The sequence below is a fragment of the Gobius niger genome, assembly GCF_951799975.1.
Source record: "Gobius niger genome assembly, chromosome: 15".
NCBI lineage: Eukaryota > Metazoa > Chordata > Actinopteri > Gobiiformes > Gobiidae > Gobius > Gobius niger.
This window is the reverse complement of record NC_136866.1, coordinates 19,717,775-19,741,101: the sequence shown is the minus strand read 5'-3', so window position 1 is coordinate 19,741,101 and position 23,327 is coordinate 19,717,775. Positions and strand designations below refer to the sequence as shown.

The 23,327-nt window shown below is 41.2% G+C and overlaps 1 protein-coding gene across 1 annotated transcript in view; it reads right to left on the bottom strand.

Moving 5' to 3' along the window:
• Window positions 1-23,327, bottom strand: part of lin28b (lin-28 homolog B (C. elegans)) — a gene marked incomplete at its 5' end in the record, with an annotated part of 41,108 nt that overhangs the window by 5,765 nt on the left and 12,016 nt on the right. Inside the window, one exon of the mRNA XM_079572479.1 lies at window positions 7,369-7,556. Coding sequence (XP_079428605.1) covers window positions 7,369-7,556 — 188 coding nt within the window. The remainder of the gene's footprint in view (window positions 1-7,368; window positions 7,557-23,327) is intronic.

Sequence of the window (23,327 nt, the reverse complement as noted above, 5' to 3'; positions counted from 1 at the left end):
GTAACCTGCTTAAATCTTGTATTTGGCTTTAGTGGACATCTCCATGGAGACGAGCTGGAGACGTCCCAGGGAAGCTACAGTCAGGCAGTATTGGGGAGAATACTTTTATAAGAGAATACATTTTATTTCGTTACAGAATACGTCAAATATAAGTCAAATTGAATGCATTCTATTGGCATTCTTATATTTGAATGCCACAAACAAAGAAGAATCTGTGTGTATTTCATTTCTTAAGATTTGCAAACATTTCATCAAACAGAGGAAAGAGAATTGGAATAAAATGTGTCAACTTTAGAGCAAAAACATGTGGTCAAAGATTCCAGCCAAAGATTAAGGTCTTTTCGATGAACAGTAAAAATGTTGACAATGCCATATTTTTCCAATTAATTTAGATTTAATGCCAGATAAAAACAATGCTTTTTAATGACATTTAAGGCCTTGATTTTGACAAAATTCATTTAATGACCTGCTTTTTAATGCCCTGTGGAAACCCTGAGGAACTCAAAAGCACAAGAGCAGATCATGTGACACGCAGTGCATTGTTTGTATAATCTGTGGCAAAAGCCTTTTTAGAACTTTATTTTATTTTATGAGGAAAAACCGGTCGTCATTAAAAGTAAGTATAAGGTTGAAGCTAAAGCTACTCAAAATGAGTACATCAAATATTAGGGCTGGAATGATCTGATACGTATCATGATACTGAGGGTATGATCCTCGGCTCAGGACTTGTTATGACTCTGTGGTAGCCTCTGCTCTCCACAACGCTGCCATGTGCTGGGCAGCACAGAGCGGGACAACAACAGACTGAACAAGCTGGTCAGCAGGGCCAGCTCCGTCCTGGGCTGAAGGAGCACAGACTGTACAACACTACTGCGAAGTAACATGTGCAATAACCACTATGCAAAACTACGTGCAATAATCTCTGTATCAGCATCACTTCAACAACCTGCATTAGGACTGTAAACTTTGGCCTGCCCCCATGTAAACACAAACAAAGGCAGAGATCGCAGATGTTTGAAGCAGCAGATGCCACCGCAATTAGCGACGAATACAGAGTTTAGCATCATCACAGAAGTTTAGAAAAGGATCGTGAACTGACAAACATCTGACCGACCTGAAATCCTCATGAAATGTCCCTTTGTTTAACAATCCAATATCTACAGGGAGCTGTCAGCTCTTTCTCCTCCTCATGATTACAGCAGGGACCGGAGGCTGAGGCGTTCAAGGGTTGTGGGGGAAAAAAAGCTCTGCACTGTAAACCTAGTTCTAAATGGAAGTATTATGTTCTAAACACAGAACAAAAAGAATAAACTTACATGAAAGTTTCAGTTTAGCAAATATAAGTCTGTGTTTCATCTTATTTATTATCCTGATAAATGTGTGTTGCACACAATATTAATGAGATTTCAGTATCTCATTGAATCTATGATCAGAGCAGCGTGCAGGGGAGTGAGAGGCAGAGCTTAGTGCAGCTTTAAGACTGAAAAGGGCATTAACACAAAAATGTGCTGTAACTGTTACTGTGTATGGTGAAAATGCCTCCGATATTGAAAGTATGAGATCGCTTTATATTAAGGTGTGCTCATTAAGGATTAATAAGCATAAGTAATCATTTCAGGGTTGGCTATGAATAAGCGTATTATTAATGGCCTAATGAAGCTTATGCGCAAATTCAACCTGGAAGACATACCAGCTGCATTCATTCATCTCCTCATCACCGGCAGCTCTTCAATTATCCAACCACAGACCCAGCTCAAGCTGCACCTACACGGCAACCAATCAACGCGGCGTTCGTCTCCGCTCCAGCCACTCGTCGCACAGGCTCTCCTTCTTAAGCCCCCTGGTCAATCACTCACAGTTTCCCAGCCGTGCTACGACCCTCCTCCACCCCTTTCTCCGCCTGGCTCTCCTCTGCTCATCGACAGGCCGCCCCAGGTCTCCTTCTACCACCACCAGTGTCCAGGCTCCGGGGAAGATACTGGCTAGCGTTCAATGCCAGCAGCTCATATCGTTCAAGCGATCTTCCGCCGGGGTCTGAGCCCCAATAATGATTCATATGTTCAATAAACCGTTCTAATGCCTGTTCTGTCTCTGTGAGTCTTTTCAGGTTGAATTAGTATGTTAACAGATAAAAGTATAATAAGAAGTGTGTAAATGCTTTACAAGCATATTATTAATGCTTATTAGTACCGTATTAATACTTAATGAGCACACCTTAATATAGCGTTACCGAAAGTACTGCGATACTTGATACTTGCAAACAATACATTAAATTTAAAATTAACTTTGTATTAATAAACACAAGTGTAAATCTGCCAAAACAACTCAGCAATGAAATGTGTTAATTTTATCCTCTTAGTATTTTTGCTAAACTCAAAGTAAAAAAATAGTTGAGGGATGTTGTCATTTTTTAAGACATTTTTATTTTTGCGCTTGCATTTTTATGACACTTAAAGCCTTAATTTGAATGCCTGTGGAGACCCTGTGAGAAATAAGTCATATATTGCGCATCATTCATCAGCCTTTTCCTTTCTCTAATAAACCAAACAAACTGAAATATTGATTGATCTTCTGCCAATAGTGGAGCTGCAGGAGAAACCCGCACTCGGTCAATAATGCAGTATGTTATGCCCTTCCACATCGTGCACTAATTGCCCGTGTAATATCTGACATAACGCTGCAGCTGGGGTTTCAAAGCCGGGTCTGGGGCCCCAAAGCTCGCTTATTAAACAAGTACAATGACAAATATATTTATATATATATGAAAATAAATAATTTACTACTTCAGTCTGGAGCTTACAGTTGTTATTTGTTTAGAAGTCATTTCAAGATGTAAATGGGACAGGTTCTTTGCTGCATCATGACGGGGGCCACGGTGCTCTGGACTTTAGGAATGGCTGCAAAACCCTCACTTATTTCTATTTCTTTTTATATTTTATGTCATTCAATGTTGATGCATTTCCTTTTATTTATATTTCCTTGCATTATTCATTCAGCTGGATACAGAGAAAGGAGGTATTATAAAAGAAAAGGAGGTATAATAGAGGTTGTTTGGTACTGTGCCTTGTTACACCGGCTGCATGCGTGTGGATTTAGCGCTAACACACACTGGAGCGTCTTGACGCTCTGTGACCAGCAGAGGTCAGGGCAGCAGCCTCGAGCTGAGCGCTCACATGTGCCTGACTCCTGCCCTATACAAGGCGGCTGATGACACCATTCCTTTTCTCTGGCCAAGAAAACCTATGGACCAGGTTTGCCGGACGAGAAACACACTTCTATTTTGCACAACTTGTCATGATTAAGTTGACCTCACAGTTTGAGTGCTTACAATTGAAACACAACAAAAGAACCAGTGTCGAAGTGAGTGATAAAACCTGCTGACAAATAGAACAAACATGTTCGGAAATGCATGTCATTATTTTGACACGGTTTGGACACCGCCCCAAAGTGCAAAACCACTGTAGACGCAATGGTGACATGCTCACACTACGCTCAGCTATACAGCAACATCTACATCTACATGACTGTGGAGACTTTAAGCCTCTCTATTGTTTGAGTCGATCATCTTTGCGAGGAAAGTCTCGGGCTTTGCATCTTGAATGTACATGAAGGAAAGCACCGTGCACGTGGGTACAAGCTCCTATCCCGTTCATCTGCGGCGTCTCCACATGAGCTCATGAACCTCGACCTCTCCTTCTGCGTCACCGCGTGCTCTGAGTTATTTTAGTTTATTTTCATTTCCTGTATGTGATCAGGCAAAACATAATGAACAAATCCTTATTTACAATGTTGCCATGGCAGAGACAGCAGTGAGGAGGGGGTGCATGGGGACGCTTTGAAAACCACAAAAATCATGTGTCACGATTCACAAATGCTCGATATGTTTTTGAAATGGCTTCTTTTGAGCTTCAGTCATTTGCCCCATATTTTGTCTGGTACCAATTATATCAATATGATACATGGCAATACTGCGATACTTGAACGAAAACCTGTGATCCATCATGATTTTTAGAGAAACATAATGTTACCCTTTGATTTAACACACTACATATGATTCATACATTGCTTTTCCTGACTTATACACTAAAAATGGGACATCGGTCTGTTAATGGCACTTATTTAACTTCAAATAAACAAGAAACCTCCAGTTTCAAAAGGTATCAATCAACCACATATCAATCAATCAATCAATCAAATAAACTATAATTTAAAGTCATATGTCTGTGTGACAGTGTTTACAATTGTAGTGCTGCCCTCTACTGTCCTGACTGACTGACTGAATTCTTCCATCTGATTGGTCTCTTTATGTAAAAACAGAGCACTACTACCTCATTAATATGCATGACATCACCAAAAATAACAATATCAGAATCAAAAGTATCAGTGTCGTATTGATAGTCAGTATAGTCACACCCCTAATCACAATATACATTTTCGGCCATGTCAGTTTTTCAGCAGTTCTTATGTCATTGCTGGTCCCGGATGTGTAGACAATGTCAAATCTTTTCCCACTCTCTCCAAAACAGGTCAGTGCCATCGCAGATCGCCATGTGTGTTTACTCCCCGTCCCGTTCCTTAACGATATTAACGGAGTCGACAAAGCTGGTGCGTGTGCAGACGGTTGACCTGAGAGCGGCTCAATTACCCAAACTGCTGTCAATTATTCAGCCAGGTAAAACAATAAGGCTGCTCCGGCGGATAGGCTTTCCTCCAGTCTCACACCTGCAGGCGTGCGGCTCATGCCAGTGGGATGTGCCAAGTGGAAGGCAAAGTCTATGGTGCCAATCGGACTGCGAGGAATGAAATGGGAAACTTTTTTTTGTGTTGACGCTTTAAAATAAACGTTTTTTTGTGAAACGCTGTAGGTGAACAGGGGAAACAAAGTAATTTGGATATATCGATTTGAAACTTTGGCTGAACACAACTTGTATAAATATGACCAAATACTGTCTGCACATGCGCCCTGTGAATATTGATCCCGTCTTTAGCAGCTGCCGTCTCCCTCAAAGGAAACGACCATATTTGGATTACAGCGTCTTCTCGGTCATTTCCTTTGTGAATGAATACTCGTGGGAGCCGGGTTTTGCGATGCAATGATGTAGTTACTGCATTAAGTAAGATGTTATGGGAGAAAACTAGCCACAAATCAACTGTTTTCACTGCAGCGTCTCACCGTAGAGAGTGCTACAATGGAGAACACCCATTTGCTGTTCATGCGGAGGTTTATTAAAAGCACGTGCTTTAGCTCCTACATTAAAGACTAAAGTAATAATCATGTTTTCAGCAGGGGCAGAGCCTCCATAGTGAAGCTGCTGCAACCAACTGTGAATAATGTATAGAGGCAGATTTCAATTGATGGTTTGGTTGATAAGTGAGATACAATATACCTGCTAATGCTGCGTGCATCGGGATGAGTCTATTTGAATTTATTTATTATTTACCAGTGGGCCAGACCTGATTGTTTCGCGGTCCAGATCTTGGCCAATTGAAAATAAAGACACCTAACTGTCATGTACATAATCATATTTTAAAGGTTTCCACAGAGGAATTTACCAATATCTTATCTGCCTGATTTATTGAGCTTTGAAAAGAAATTAGAATTTTTACAGATGTACAAATATTTATCAATCTTTGTAACTAATATATCAACAAAGCCATCAATTTAACTCAGCTATATCCATTATTCATAATTAGTTGCTAAAAATACAGGCAATTTTAGCCATTTCAAAACATAAAACTTTTTTTTTTTTAATGCCAACATAAAAAACAACAACACACACATTCCTCGTACAGTATTAGTTTCAGGAATCTACAGCAAAAGTTTCAAATTGATATCTCTAAATGTGGATGTATTTTGTCCTATTCGCCTGCAGCGTCTCGCCTTAACGCTCCGAACACTTTATAATGGGGAAATTAGCGCTTTTCTCCTTGTTCCTGTCTGAATGGTGCACGTACGCGAGGCCGTCTGAAGCCTCAGCCCAGCCTCCTGGACCGAGGAGCGCCCAAAACAATGAGCGCCCGGAGCAGGTATTGACATGCATATATGCGCCCGGAGCCTCGCCGCCCTCCGCCGCCTCTCACCTCAGAGCTGCAAATTGATTCAAAACAGCGGCACCGGCGGGTCAAAGTGCCCCCATTGAATTCCATATTAGCGCGCACCATAACCATAGCAACAAGCATGTGGTGAATGGAGAGAGCTCACCTCGTGGAGATGTGTGCATTTATATAGGTTTCCTGCGACAATGGCTGAATGCAGCGGCTCCCGTCGACTGGCCGTGCTCCTGACACAAAAACGTACGGCTGTTCACCTTTTCCGAAGAGTACATCGTAGCCTGGTCGTCTCCGCAGTCTCATTTACCTTTGCCTTCACATGCTTACTCTTCTGTATGTTCGACTACATTCTGTGGTCATAAATACAAAATGGAAACCGCAGAAAAGGGCCTTCTCAGCAGAAAAGGCAATATGTGCAGGTGAAAACATCGATTTTTCACACAGTGGTCAATGCTTTCTCCCTTAACATTTTAGTTTTAATGTCAATGTGAGTATAAGACTAAAATACCCTTTACAATACTTATTTAAGACTGCGGTGCAAAAAACGGGTTCCCACGCTTATTCATTCACACATATTGACAAACATTGTATCCACATGTACTGCCACAGTAGACCAAATATGGTCATTTCCTTTGTGGGAGACAGCAGTGGCTAAAGACGGGAGAAATACAAATTTTTGCCCAATTTTCTTCTTGTTTTACCAATTTTATTCCCTTGATTTTTGCTCATTTTTTATTACTAATATTTTCCCTATTACCCCCATTTTTACCCAATTTACTCTCCATTTTACCCTATTTTGTCCCTTTTTTTTAAACAATGTTTTCTTTATTTAAAAGAATTTTAAATAATTTCCCCCTAGTTTCACACAAACTATTCCCCATTTTCCACACATTTGTTGACATTCTGCAAATGTGCAATATCAGGTTCATCTGCAAACATTACTGTTCAGGTATCGAAAACCAAGTATTGTTTAATTGCTGGTATTGAAAATCGTAACCGTACTCAGTTCTGAATCCAAATACAAGGCAAAATTTGAAATTTTTACTGATTAAAAAATGTATTTTCACTTGAAAATTATTTATTCAAAAGCTAGACAAGACTCAAGATTATATTACGGGTGGTGAATGTGGACTCTCTGTATAACTCTGTCTCAGTCTGAGCTCCAACTAAAGCCTGCATATAATCAACAGCTGAACAATGGGGCTGTGTGGGAGAATCTGTGAGAGCTAGAAACGAGTTTGAGCAGCAGCTCAAAGACTTGACAACCTTAAAGAGAAACGATGAAGATTAAAAACAAAAAAAGGTGTGTAAGCTCACCGGTCTCCCTTTGGTTTGCGCTTGTGCGGGGGGGTCTTGCCTTTGGGCCTCCTCTCGCTGCCGGAGCAGGGCCCTCCGCCCGGCCCCGTCACCCTCAGAGACTCCAGGCCCTTAGAGGACTTCTTATAGGAGAACTCCAGCGGCTCACCTTCCTTCAGGCTGCGGAAGCCCTCCATCACCAGCTTACTCTGAGGACACAGACGGGACGGGTTAATGTGGGGGGGTTCAAATAGTGGCACCAGGACAAGACGCACACCAGAGCCTACTACTAAAATCATGTACAATAGGTTCCCCCGTCTAGAGTCAGGACTCCACTCTGGGGTCTTAAACTTCCCTCTAAGTCGTAACAGGACAATAGTTCAATCATGTGGCCCTGAGTGACAGCACACACTGGAGAGCAACAGTGTAATGTCTCAATTAATAATAATAATAATAATAATAATAATAATAATAATAATAATAATAATAATAATAATAATAATAATAATAATAATAATAATAATAATAATAATAATAATGCCTTTTTGACATGTTTTTGTCTCTCATTAAAACACAATAAAATTACATTAAAAATTAATTAAAAATACATTATAAAATAAATATGTATATTGTATATATTAAAATTCGTTAAAATACAATCAATTGCAATAGGCGGCAGTAAAAAAGGTGTCCTTTCAGCCTGCACTTAAACATAGTCAGGGTTGACGCCTGTCTCATGTCCTCACTGAGGCTGTTCCACACTTTTGCTGCGTGAAACTGAAACGCAGCCTCACCGTGTTTAGTCCTGACTCTGGGAACCACCAGGAGACCCCTCCCAGAGGATCTCAGGGCCCGAGGTGGTTCATACGGCTGTAACATGTCAGAGATGTACTTTAGTACATGGAATATATCCAAAGTAAAATAACCAACTGAAAGACGCATGCTAAATGTTAATTATGGCCTATTCTTGTAATTGACGGCGTCTGGTGTGCGACTGTGACCGAATATAGATTAGTCAAAAGCACACGTTCATCTCTGTACCGCTGATTACTGCCTTCCCTGCGGCGCCTATAGAAGCCTTTTCAATCTGCATATGTTCTCCATAATACCCAGCAAATATGTGTAAAACACACACAGTGCATTTACACGTGAGGTTAAGCATGTGCGGAGGAGAGCGGGAGTTAAATGTGGGAAAGTTTGAATAGAAATGACAGAGAGAGAGAGATGTGAGACAAGACAAGGTCAGACATATTTCACATGCATGGGCTGGATTCTATAGCGGAGTAGAGTGCACTTTCCTCACAGACAAAGGAACGATTAAAACAAAAATGAGAGTGAAATGCAAGACTGTTCTGCAGGTACTTAGCTGCATTCATTGTTGTTAGTAAATGAAGCTAGATTTTATTATTAAGTGAAAGGAATGTGAGAATTTGATTGGAAACGTGACTTATCTGTGGTATATTCAGGGTTATCCAGGGAGCAGCCCGTCAAACTGAATACCCCAACAACACGACCGTTTTAGTGTGATAAATGTAGGCCATTATTAAGATCTGAAACAGGGTTCTGCACACTTTTAAGACCTGGATATAAACAATTTAACACACACCAAAAGACCAGTTATGTAAAATAGTTTGCGCCATGCTTCTGAATCTGATCTTCTGACTGAGTGACAACTGCAAAAAGCACAAGTTAGTTAAGATAAGATAATCCTTTATTGATCTCACAATGGAGAAATTCACTTGTTACCCATGAAGTAAAAAACAGCCGTTTCCAGACGCTGCCCTCCAGGCCGTCTGACCCCGGCTTGTTACACAAAACACAGCACACAAATTCATTCTTTTTAATGATTCATTACAGGAGCTTGTCTTAAAACCACAAGCTTCAAACTTCAAACGTAAGACTTTTTAAGGCCTTGTATTCACAAAATCAAATGAAAGACTGTTTCTAGGGCTGAACGATATGGACAAAATTTCATATCTCGATATTCATGCCAGATATCTCGATATCGATTCGATACGATATAACTACGGGTTTGATGAAAACACAGCATTATTATTTTTTTCAGAAAAATAAAAACATCACAGTACAAAAAAGAAAACTTTCATGGTGACTTCAGTAAAATCCTGGAGGGTCACACATTTGTTGCTCGCCCTGTTTACAAAAAATGTCACCGGAGAAATGAAAAGTGGCTAAATCTGTGTCAAAGATGACGACGCTTGCACCAGCTTTCTCACTCCGCCTGCGCTCCAGATGTTTACATCTTACACGTGAGTGTATATATCGTTTATATCATTGCTTTTTCGATATTAATATATTCATATCTCGATATCGATATGAGATATATATATATATATATATATACATATATATATATATATATATATATATAAAGATAAAGATATATCGTTCAGCCCTAGCGCACACCCTGTGTAAGTAACTCTTCTCCTCATAGAGAACCTTTGGGGATGGACGCCAGCTTTTTCGCTTCCAATATCGATGCCAATACTGGTGGTTTGAGTATCTGCCAATATCCGATATCCTGCTGTGAGTAAAAGAAGAAAATGTTCCTCTTTTCTCCAGAGTGAGATCAATAAATCTGATCTTTTCTTGCGAAATATTACACAATTATACCTATGAATAAACTATTATATTATATATTATGTTAATAAACTATGAATAAACTATTGGGAAAACCTTACACAAGGATCACTGGACTTTGGATTTTTTTAATATAAACACAGAAAATGATCTGATCATTACAACGTGTGCATTAAAAATGTGTCACATCATAAACATGTCATTAACTACAAAACACTTGGCCGCTCCAGCAGTGGTTATTTTTTAATTTGATTGGGTGATCAAATCATAGTTTCTGTCCCAGCCTTGATTAGCTGACGTTAGCATTAGCAGCATACTGTTGCTAGCCAAATGACATACAGCATGTCTATATTCACTTCAGTTTACTGGGTGAAAGTTGTGTTTTTACACGGTGAGAGCCAAAACAGGTATCGGTTCAGAATTGGATATCTGGATATCCAATATTGTATTTTTTCCAGTATTGGCTCCGATATCCGATACCAGTATTGGAACGGTGCTTCCCCAAATTTTATCCCACTCCCATTTCTACTTGTTGCATATTGTTCAACTTGAAACCTTGTTAAGATCCAACAATGCAAAATGAGAATCTTTGCCACCTTTCAGCCAGTCTTCAGCTTTTGATCGGGACTGAAATAACTCTCACAGTTTATTCCGGAGTGCTTCTATAAACAAAGATGGACACAGTCATATATGTATTCATATATTCATATTCGTTTGGCCCCTTTGAGAAAATGTAATTGCTGACCACTCATATTCCATTTCAATTGCCTTTTCATACTGAAGGAAGCATTTCATTACGACGTGTTGCAGATGTATATGGAAATGAGGTTCGCCTAAGAAACACAGGCGGACCGCTCCAAGATGGCGGTTGTAGCACAGTAATGTGGTTAGCAGCACCTGCCCACACCACTGTTATCTCTCTTCTACAGTTTATCTGCTCCAGGCACACTTCCTATGAGTCGGCCAGGGGAGCGTGTCAAATGGGATCTCCAGGCATCATCGGGTTTATCTACACATCCACAAAACCGCCCAAATGATTCCTATAGGCACCGGCGCTGACCTTCACTCACCATTCAGGACTTACTTTGTCAGCACACAAAGGAGAGCAAGTCTTCACGTTTAGTTTGATATGAAATAAAAAGTCTAGTCCAAATAATATGCACTTTTATAGAACAAATAAACTTGTCTCGTCTCGTACAAGCAATTTGGATTTTTTTGTTAAAAGTGTTAAAAAGAAGAAAACAAGAATACTTTCATTGTAAATTGTCTAATTGACACTTAACCATGTGACCTTCAATCAAATAATTATGTGAGTCAGTGATTTTCAATGAGTAAAACAACATGACAATCACAAATCAGTGTAATTGAATAATTATGTGCAGATTAGCTTAATGAGTCTTTGATCAGGGCTCTTGACGCAGACCGGTTCGGGGGCCTCTGAGCCAAAACCTTTTGGTTGGGAAAGATTTTTCTTAGTTGTGACGGATCTTGTCAAATGATAGAGAATTAGTTTTGTATCTGGGAGGAAAATGCAGCTGCTGTTCAGTCGCTGATAAAACGAAAAAAAACATTTAAAAAAAAGTATTGTTGAGGCACATCAAAAACCATGTCATTGTTTAGGGGTCGGGACCCCTCGGGGGGGTCGCAAGGCCTGGGTGGGGGTCCCCAGATGATTTCAGGATGAAATAAAGAAAAAATGCTACTGTTTTAAGTAAAACACAGTTTAAATACACATTAACTTGATTTTCAAATGTTTTTCTTCCCTAAAGTAGCGTAAGAGGCAATAACTTTATACAACGGTGTCCCGAGTTATTTACATGTCTATTTTTGGGGTCCCTGCCAAAAAAGTTTTGGAACCACTGGTTTAGAGGTCGACTGATGTGGGTTTTTCTAAGGCTGATGCAGACTTTTTTTTGGATTGACCGAAAGCCCCACTGGTAAAGCTCATGTTCCACAATGGAATGTATATTTTGCAGGAATTATAAATACTCCATCATTGGAAACAAGCAAAACCATGGCGTGCCATGAAATGGCTTAATCCTTTTTTGAAACATGTGATGGCACTTTATAATCGTCAGGTTTACACTTCTTTGGCAGAAACTGAGACAATGGGGAATTTATGGAGGTAAAATGAAACTGGAGGAAAGCATTCGTTTTGGTTTGAATAAAAGGTAAGTCTAAGTTCATGAGTCAGCATCATGTATTTATTTTACATGTAGCTGTAGATTTTATTTTATAAGGAAAAAATGGGAATCGATCAATATGAGAGAAAAAAATCTTTTTTGCCATATCATCCAGCCCTACTTTATGCTAACAGTAGCTTACCATAATGAGAAAAACATGAGAAAAACAATGGCTGTGGCATAGACACTTAATACTATGTCTCACTCTCAACTTAATCCAAAAAGAATGCTGTTGCTAGCAGCTAACTGCTACCACGTTTGTCTGAAAAAACGTGAAAATATCCGTAGGTTCGGATTCAGCTCTATCCTTGTTTACTGTCTCCAGTTTTAGTCACTGTCAGTGAAGGTCCTAGAAGAAGCACAAGAAACACATGTGGACTGTGGCCAAAATGATACGACTAGCCTGTCCTCAAGTGTTTGAACAAAGTCTTTTATTTCCCCCTAAAAATGTAACACTTGTCAGGGCAGTGGGAGTAAACATATCGGCCTTATTCACCTTATTCCGGTAGCCACTATGAATAGTGCCCGCTTCCTCTCTCATATTAGTTTACATAAGATTGCAAACCAGGGTTGCCAGGTCTCGGCAGCCAAACCCACCCAGAAATCTGTCAACATATGGCGCGGCTGGAATTTTCAATGTGTTTTACTCATTTGTGCTCCTGCAATGATGAGAAACCAGCCCTTTCTCCCTCGCTCCCTAACAAAGCCTTAGAGCCTTTGGTTTTGAGGTTTGGTCATTACAAAAAGTGTTTTTTATGAATAAATAAGCCATATTACATTGGGCAATTGAAAACAGCATGGCAAAAAAAAAAACAAGGCTTTTTCACCCACAGCAAGGCTTAAAAAGACACACTATGCCACAGTTTAACCATGGACCTGGCAACCCTGCTGCAGATGTCAAGAGAAAATCAGTTTCTACAGAGAAACAGTGTTGACTTGTTGAAGCAAGTGTGCGGGGCGGAACGAGGTGACTATCGGAATTATGGTGGCCGATGGCCAAAATGGTAAAATACCCATTTATCGGCCGACCTCTAGTTTTGTTTAAGGACTGGTTTTGGACATTGTAAAATGTAGCGGTGCCCAGCACTACGGGCACAATAATCATCTCTTTGATGACTTTACAAGAGCAGATAAAGAAGTAAGAACCATGGCAAAATCAATCAGCACATTGTGCTTTCCTGATGAACTTTCTACACGTGTGGCACTCGGTATCGTCCAGGTATTGGGGGGAAAAGCCCTAGTCGGGTGCACCCACATAAGTGAAACAAACACCAGCAGAAACCTCCTACCCTGACCTTTGCTTGTACCTTCTGTATTGACTTTAACAACATCCAACAATATTTTAATCTATTCTTCCCACACGTAAGGCCATGGAGTGCATGGGTTTTAGAAAGAAAAAAATGACAACACACCGTGCTGCTATAAATAGCTGTGGGATGGGGCACGAGGAGGACATGAACTTCTGTTTTGAAGTCAGAGCAGCCTCCCAGTATGGATACAACACAGAACAGCAGTAGGCGAGCTATAGGTATTTTCATACAAAAGGTACTAAACAGATACTGAGCAGCGAGAAAGGAACTCGCTGAACTCAAGATGTATCTCGCTACGGCGTTCAATCAGAGACTTTTGTGCACCAGTGAAAGACTGAGGCGTTTGTGCCGTATAGTACTCCACACAAGATACTGGAAAAAACTCAATTATGTTTCATGAATTATGAGGGAACTGAAGCCATAGGACTCAAGGTTAAGCTGTACAGTATGTGTGAAGGAGGGAGAGGAGGAGCTGGACTGACAAATGAGATCATTTACGTCGCAAATCATAAAGTCTGCGATTATTACAGTATAACACACATCCTATCTCCATGCACAGCAAAAACGTATCTTAATATGAGCAAACTTTTCTTATTTGTCCTGGATGTGAGCGGATAAGAGAAGATAAACATCTCGTGTTATCGGCTCCGATATGAATCCCTCATTAGGGCTGGGTACTGTAAAAATAAATATGATACCGGTACTTGAGTGATACTTGGTTTACGGTATCTGAACGATACTTTTTCCGATATCTATGATAAAATATGTGTCGTCTAGAACACAATAATGTGGAAGATCTGCAAATTTACAATATCAGGTTTAAATCCAATGTCAAGAATGGGTGAAAAATGGAGAATCATTTGGGGAAAATTGTGAGAAATTGTGACAAATAAAAAGTAAAAAATAATTTATTTGAGCTGTAACATCCAAGTCATTTCCTTTAAAGGATCTGTATCATTCTACTGTATTTTAGCCATCCCAAGTAAAGTATAGGCATTTATATGATATGTTGTACCACTTCCGCTATGGAGCACTATTTTTTGTGAGAAATATAAGTATTTTCTGGGGGTATTTTCCAAACCCGGGAGACAAGACGCTTCGATTCAGTTAACTCCGCCCCCTCTCTCCGAGCGGATCTGCCCATGCATTATTAGCAGTAAAATAAATATAAATATCACAGCAATAAGTGAAGTTACTTCACAATACAGTTATAAGGAGTTGACATCTGCAACACAGCTTCATAAATGGCAAACACACAAGCTAACACACACGCTAACACACACGCTAACACACACGCTAACACACACGCTAACACACAAGCTAACACACACGCTAACACACACGCTAACACACAAGCTAACACACACGCTAACACACACGCTAACACACACGCTAACACACATGCTAACACACACGCTAACACACATGCTAACACACAGGCCTGTTATAAAAGTTAATCTACTTTGAGAAGATTCACCAAACATCCATCAGAGAAACAGAAAAACACAGAAAAACACTATTTTGGTGATTGTCGCTGAATCCCGGAAAGAAATTCCGAATTGTGGCGAGTGTCCTCTTCTTTAGGAAGGTTGAAAAAAGTCCTACACCTCCCGTAGCCAAACGTGCTTTTCTCCGCGACATTATCGTTAGGTAAGAATAAAGAACAGGCGTGTCCGGAATAGTTTAGAAAGAGCTCCATCTTCACATCCTTCAGTGCAAACATGACATCTGTTCAGATGCTCAGGGGTGCGTTTGTTTTCAGCCCTGACCTGGAAGCGCTTCCTTTTTTTTTTTGAAGAAGAATTTTTTTTAAAAGATGTTTTATAAACTAAAATCAGGCTGTAAGGCATTACATTACAGAAGTTGTGCTCTTCCTGTTTGACACAATGACGTAAAAAACGTCAGTGTGTCACAACAGCAGCTACTCAGAGAGCAGGATTCAGGAGGATTGCTGAGAACTGCATGAATGAAGCCACAAACCACTCTGGGGGTGTTTTTGATAAGGAAATAGCAAAACAACATGGCAAAAAGCTCCAAAAAGTCGATTTTGCATGATATAGGACCTTTAATGCTGTCCCTGGACCAACAGCATCAAAACGGTCATTTTTCCCCATATTGGTATCGTTGAACAGTTTTCTTTACAGCCTTTTGAGTTCGAGACAAGGCCACACTCTTCCATCAGCCCTCCTCCGAACTCTAGCTCTTTAGTTTTAGGAAATGCAATTCCTTATTGACTTTCTGTCATTTTCTGCATTTCCTGCTCATAAAACATTGCACAACTTAAAGCCAAAGCTTATTTTGTTACAGCAGAATTCATTTAAGAGATGTTTATATGTAGGGTTTGTTCAAAGTTAAATAAAATGTGTAAAGTGTAAAACTATTAGGGATGGACCGATATGAAAATTTTCTGCCGATATCGATATCCGATATTTGCCTCGCTGCTGTGGCCCATATCCGATATTTGCCGATATTTATTACGACGTTAAAAATCAATAGAAAGGCTTACTCAAATGTGTTAAGAGTTTGCAAATTATTGGAATGTCTTATGCTTATGCCTGGACACATCTCACACACCAGGATGAAACAATCCTTTGTGTTAGAAAAATATTAAAAAGACCAAATGCAAAGGAGTGAAATGTTATTTTGTTTTTGGCTACTGGAGCCACTCCTCCATACTTCCAAGGACAGACAAACGCTCCCCACTATCAGCCTCAAAGGTGTCCGGAAATAACTGATACAACATAGTCAGACATTAGGGAACATTATCCACTGATACCAACAGGATCCCAATAACAAGCTTATTCAAAAACTATGCAAAAATGGGCGGCATGGTGGAGCAGTGGTTAGCGCTTGTGCTTCACAACTAGAAGGTTCCAGCTTCAATTCCCACCTGGACGGGGCCTTTCTGTGGAGTTTGCATGTTCTCCCCGTGTCTGTGTAGGTTTCCTCTGGGTACTCCAGAGGAAACCACTAAAAACATGTACAATAGGCCATGATGAATGAGAGTGTGTTTGAGAGTGTGCATGGGGGACGACGAATGGAAATTAGCCTATGGCTACAATCCGGTGTAGCGTGTTTACATGCATGTTCATTAACATGCACTGTCCTGTCACTCCCAAAGAGTCCCAAAAGTACTATGCGTTTGTTATGTCACAGTAAAAATGAAAAGTATGCGAGCACAAGGAAATCAACTGATAAATATGGCTGATAATGATATTCTATTGCCTAATTATTACTTTCAAATCTTTATTTTATTTTTGTTTGTTTTACATCATGGTAAATGGTCACATTTATATAGCACCTTTCTACCTGCCTTAGGTGCTCAAAGCGCTTTACATCAAGGAACCACTCACCCATTTATGCTCTCATGCACACACCAGCAGACACAGGAGGCAAGGCAGGAGGCAAGACACAATGACAGTGTGCACCTGCAGGATTCGAACCACCGATCCACTGATCACAAGGCGACCTGCTCTACTCTCCACCACACCGTCGCCCCGATAAAAGCATGAAGACAGAAGACAGAATGTTCAGTAGGTTTTCAATGAAAACATTTCAATGTCTGACGAGATGTCTGAGAGATTCAAGAAATGATCTGTGTTTTCATCCTTAATGTCGATTGCAAAGAGAAGAAACTGCAGTATTCCACGCTTTTCAGATGCTTTCAAGGTGAACTGCTCTCTGAACATCCACATCTTAAAGCAGTAAATCACCTTAGCCATCCATCTTCCTCATCCAGGAAAAATGACCGGAAGTTCCAAAAACTCTCTGTAGCCATCATGCTGTTCCATTGCACCTGCAGTCTCACTTTTTACCATGCTTTGACGGACCACGCTAGTATCCTCACGTTTATGACAATGATCTACAGCAAAACCTTCATATTGATAAGTCTAAATGATATTTCGCCTCGCCTTACAAGAAGCTCTCACACTGATGATCTCGCAAAAAATGAGTTTGTTTATCGTCTTAAAAACAGAAGACATACTAAAATAGCTCCACTTGCCTGCTGAAACGCGCACAGCTCGACATACAACCTATTTAAACTGGGAGATACGATTAACACTGATGAGAACAACATGTGAAAATGGCAGCCGGCGTGAGCACAGGAGCGTCAGAAAGGCCCGCAGGAAATATAGACGGGGATTGTAATTTATTTTGAGTGGACATGCAGGTTAATGCCTAATCGAGCCTTGTAAAGCTGCTGTAGGCTCTTGAGCACATGTGTCACATTGTGTAATGTAAATGAGCTGCTCTTTTAGGGATCGTGTGTTGCTTGAAGCGCCCTCCTCTGGCAGCAGGGGGAATGATCCATGGAAAACACAAAGCACATGTCTCCATTTTTAAAACATTGACTTTTCAGTGGTCAATGTTGAGATTTGCAGCTAGTTAACTGCCTTTTTTAATGGGACGGGAATTCTACAGCGAGATCTCACCGATCTGTTTATGATGATACAACTACTTAAAAACAACTCCTGTTTGAGTTCCTTTCCCCAAATCCTCTATGGTTGTAAAATGGAAACCAATGTCTAAATTTAATGTATCTGATACATTTTTCTGTTTGGTTCATACTAACCCCCACCTAAACCCAGCACATTTTCTCCAGTTTGGCTTTACCCAAATCTAAAAGGCTCAAATGGCGCATGTTTCATAAAACACACGATATCTTAGTTTCTAGACGTTTCTAGCCTCTGTTTAGCTTAAGATTTCTCAGGAACCGAGGCACGTAGAATTAAACGGTTTTCAATTACTGAGAGCTTAGAGTCTCCCCTTTCAAACAGGCCATAGCATGTGTCCATAGCTCTAACATAGAATATGCTGTGGTGCTACAAATATCATGAAAAACGGTCTGGATTGATCCCCTCTAGGACTAATACATTTGATCTTACCTTATCTCAATCATTCCCATGTAGCATTGGGCGAAAGAGTCTGTTAGTATTACACTTTTCTTAGAACTTCAATCACAATTTGTATCTTTATATTTCCCCAACTAAAGCCATCAGCTCCTTCTGAACATTCACACTGTACAGTGATTCAGTCCACCTGTAACTCACAATGGGATGAACCAATAGAGGAAAAGTGCCTGTATTTGAGCATATACTGCATTAAACAGCATAAACGGATCATCACAGGGTTCAGGTCACAATCCCATCTCCCATCTCCATTCACAGGCTTGAATTTATATGCACACCTTTACAACTTTGAGACATGGAAGCATATAGTAATGTTTCTTGTACTGCTTTCTTTCTTTTACAATATTCTCATAGAAAGAAAGGTTTTAGTCTGCTACAAGGAAATAAGCTACACACAAAAGCTTTACATTTGAAATCAAACATATAGCTTCCAAAGCGTGTTAGCCTTGATTGTGTGTATGGTTCATATGTAACAAATGTGTCCCTGTCACACTGCTGCTGCTGCTGCTACTGCTGCTGCTGTGTGGAGGGGAGGTGGGTGTGTGTCTGCCTGTCTGTGAGGAGGAGGAGGAGGAGGAGGAGGAGGAAGCCTCCGCAGATCGATGCTGCCTCTAACATCTCCACATCCTGATCTGGCCAGAAATAGGAGCTTTTTTCTCTCGTGGCGGCCATGACAGCGGCATCACTCGATACAGGAAGTGTGTAACGTGAGGGCCGACGCTGTATATATTTCTATGGCCGACGCGCAGGGGGATTGTGGGATACGTGAAGCGGCGGTGAGGAGGGAGGGCTGAGGACAGACAGGGCAGTGCGGACGGAGCGGCCAACACGTGTCATCAGGAAACCGCTGCAGACCAGATCCAGCCATTGTTTTTTACACCAACAATCACGAAGGAGGAGGGAAAACGACCAGCCTTTTATTCGTACAGGGTATGCACAGGCCACCTCTGCGTCACGAGTTCCACTCCTGCATCAAACTTTTCCAAAATCACTAGACCAACAACCCCGTATGTGATGACTGGTCAACAAAGCCGTGTGGGCCAAATGATGCATAAACCGCACTATCAAGTAAACCTTCGAGTTCCGTTATTTGACTGTGCAAATATAGGTATGATACCTGCGCCCATTTCACGCACAGGAAATGCTAAGTGGACAAAGCTGGCCAGGGGCAGCACTGGGGGAAGCCAAACCACCAACAGAGTTGCCCTTATTGCGACGCCAGCTCGACACGTCGTCATTAGCGGCCATGCCCGTGACCCTACAACCTGGCCCTTCCCCCGCAGAACACTTAAAAGCCTAATGCAAATCAACGGCGTTCCCCCCAAAAAAGAGAAAGATAATTACGTCTGTGGCTAAATATTTGATCTGGGGCTTAGGAAAGGAAGCACTACATCATTGGGCCACATTTATCAGAAGTGGGGGTGGAAATGAAGCTGAGGTGACGGGTGATAAAACGCACGGCCCGCGGCTTAATAAGTGGTGCATTCAGGGCCCAGCGACAAGGCTAGGCTTCAGCCGATAACCGCAAAGGCCCGGGGCAAAAACACAAGACTATTCTATCGGGCCTCGGAGGGGAGGGAGAGTAACGGCCTGGAAGCGGACACAAATAAACAGCAGTGATGGTGGCAGGCCTGGAGGAGCGTTCAGAAGTTTGGAAGTTAGGTTGTGTGGGATGAAAAAAGGTGATACTACTGCGATAAACCATTTCAGACGCTGCAGGTGTCTATCAAGTTGTCTATCATTTTATGTTTTCGTGTACAAATAAGGCTTTGGTGCCTAAAATGACCTACACAGGTAATGGAATGGAAGCTTATTAGCTTATTAGCATAGCGCTTTCCCACATGACACGAGTTGGCCAAAGTGCTTCACACAGTTTAGGGGATTTGTACTTCATTCACTTCACACACGGTGGTGGTGTGTAGCTACAGTTTTCCCCGGGGCAGGCTGACAGAAGCACCACTGCACACATGTGCGCTGACGGTCCCTCTGACCACCACCACTCGACCATGCTAGGGTTGCAAAATTCCGTGAATTTTCAACGTGTGAAATTTTCTGTGGGAATTAACGGGAATATGTGGGAATTTGCTTCTTTACAGCCTGATGTGAACTCAAGCATAAGCATTTGATACCTATACACTGAAATAACCTTCACAGTAGAGATGAAAAGTGTGAAAGAAATCATCTCTTTGTCTGACACCAGGGTTTGAAAAGAATCTCTTAGTTTGTGGCCGAAACAAAGAAGGGCTTTTGCAAATGCAAAAATAGACTCATTCCATGTTTGGATTAATGTTGCGTAACGTAGGTTTAGTAAAGTGTTACATTTGGTCCGGACGATTTGGAGCCTCAGACTCCTTGTACACATGTGACATCACTCAAACACATGTTTTATGATTCAAAAACAAAATTAATAAATAGCTAACGATTTTATTCAACAAAAAAATGCTAAAGTACCATGTTCATCCATTTCCTCCTCATTTGGAGAAAAATGGAAAAGTTCAAGCTGGCGACTTGCACAAAGGAAATGACACTGGACCATCATATTTGGATAACAGTCTTTTCGGTTATGATACGATATGAAACATGTCAATATTTGTGAATGAATATGGAAAACATGCCAGGGGTGCGGCCATATTGTTGTGCGACAGAAGATCATACAATAAACACCGCAGAAGGGAGAGTTTGGCCAAGATGTGGAGCAAAAATCATCGAAATGACCACGGCGTGAAAAATGGTTGTCTTCACCTGCCGTGCACTGCCTTAAAGCTTAAAGTAGGGGCAGCACATCCTATTCCACAGTGTGTCCTCACTCTGCCCTTCAGTACCTACATCTATGGACTGGTCAACGCTTTATTGACCAATGCTCAGCAGCTGCTTCTGCCCCGCACTCGCTCACAGACTGGATCTCTGCTGTTTTCAGCATCTCTGACAAATACATATGTCTCTAATAGCAGCAGCAGGAGCAGATACAAAGCCTGGGAGTGGGCGGGACTCTGTAAGCTGGGTGGGCGGGGCCTGCATGCCAAACGCTGACACGGAGCAGAGGTTAATCTCACCGGGGGCCCACTCTAACCTCCACACACACACACACGCACACGCACACGCGCACGCGCACGCACAAACACACACACACAGAGAAAGAAGGCTGCAGGCGTCTCCCAAACGCCACCAACTTTAGTGGTTCACTATTTCAACATTCTAAATCAATTTCAAACGTTGACTGAACATTGCTGATGTAAATATGAGGGGGAAAAATGTATTGCAAGTACTAAAGATTTGCTCAGAGGGATTTTGGATCTTGTTTAGTTTTTTAATAAGCCATTTATAAGTGAAAAAACCCTTAAATATTGTCATGTTCAAGACCATAAAGATTTGTAAAGATTTGTTGTCTCTCACAGAGGAAATGACCATATTTGGATTACAGCGCCTTCTCGGCCACAGCCTTTCATGCTACACGTGGATACCTAACATGTCAGTATTTGTGAATTAATACGTATGAGAAATAGGCCGATGCGTCACAATGTTTTAGTTACTTCCTGGAAATCTCAGAATCGCTAGTGACAAAACTTCTTAAAATAAACCTTAATAAGGTTAAGTTAAGTCTGTTTTATGCTCTGACATTAAAACTATGATGTTACACGAGAAAACTGGGGAAAAACCTCAGCCTGAAGAATCAATGTTTTCACCTGCAGCGTCTCGCCTGACATGATCTCTCAGCAAGTTAGTTTCAAATTGTCCTCTTTAAAGCACTGACTTTGTCTTAAAGCTGCTAAATGCATAGTTTGGAGTGCTACTAAGAAGAAGAAGAAGAACTTCATTTGCATATCGCCTTTCACAGACATGGTCACAAAGCGCTATACATTCACTCCACACTCAATATTCATCTTGGCCTATTGTACATGTTTTAGTGGCAGGGGAAACCGGAGGACACCTACACAGGCACGGGGAGAACATGCAAACTCCACACAGAGAGGCCCCGTCCAGGTGGGAATCGAACCCGGACCTTCCAGCTGTGAAGCAGCTAACCACTGTGCTACCGTTTGTTTAAAAATGTACAGAGTATTGAAAATAACACGCTTGCATTTTGAGTGTTTAAATACTTTGGATTAGTCATCACTGGTCACACTCAAAAGGTAGCACAGATGAATAAGACAAAAAAAAAAAAAAAAACAAGGAACAGAGTGTCACTCAGTAGCGTCCGTGTGAAACGCTTGTTCCGCTCACACGTTTCAGATTGTATCAACTTGGTAACGAGTGGACCGGATTCCAAATGGTTCCATACACACGCGTGTGCCATCACACCCCTAATATTCCTATGACTTAAAGGGGGGGTATTATGCAAAATCGACTTTTTCAAGCTTTACATCATGTTATTATGTCATTCCCTCATTAAAAACATGCCTGAAGTGTTGCCTTGGCACATTCACGTATTTTTGAGTAATCTGTAAAAACTCTGATGGCAGCCATTTTAGGGATAGGTTTGCCTGAGTCCTCCTAGGAACGCCCCCACCTCCTGGAGACGCCTCCGAGCTTTCGTCACCAGCCGAGTAACCAACCACTGCTCCTCAGCAGAACCCCCTCCCCAACGGTGCCACAGACAGCATGTGGAGGGGGCGTGTCAGAAAGGGTCAGAGGTTCTTAAAGAGACAGAGGCCTATTTCAAGACATTCGCTACAGCCAGTTTGAGAGAGCAATTTTATACAAGGCAGTTATTCTAATTTACTGCATTTACAGACCAGCAGAAGGTTTCGTCATCATTGTAGTGTGCTATAGACTGGTGCTATGTGATTGAAAAAAGCAAAATACGCCCTCTTTAATACAAACAACTTCACGATGGATTCAATACACTTGAGGGGACAACATGGATTTGACTGCAGTCAGGGACAGGCCTTAAAGTGATGGATAGTTGGACAGTTACACCGAAATGCAAAAGTGAAAATGCAAAGCTGCTTTTGTTTGTGACAATAAAAATGTTGAAGCAC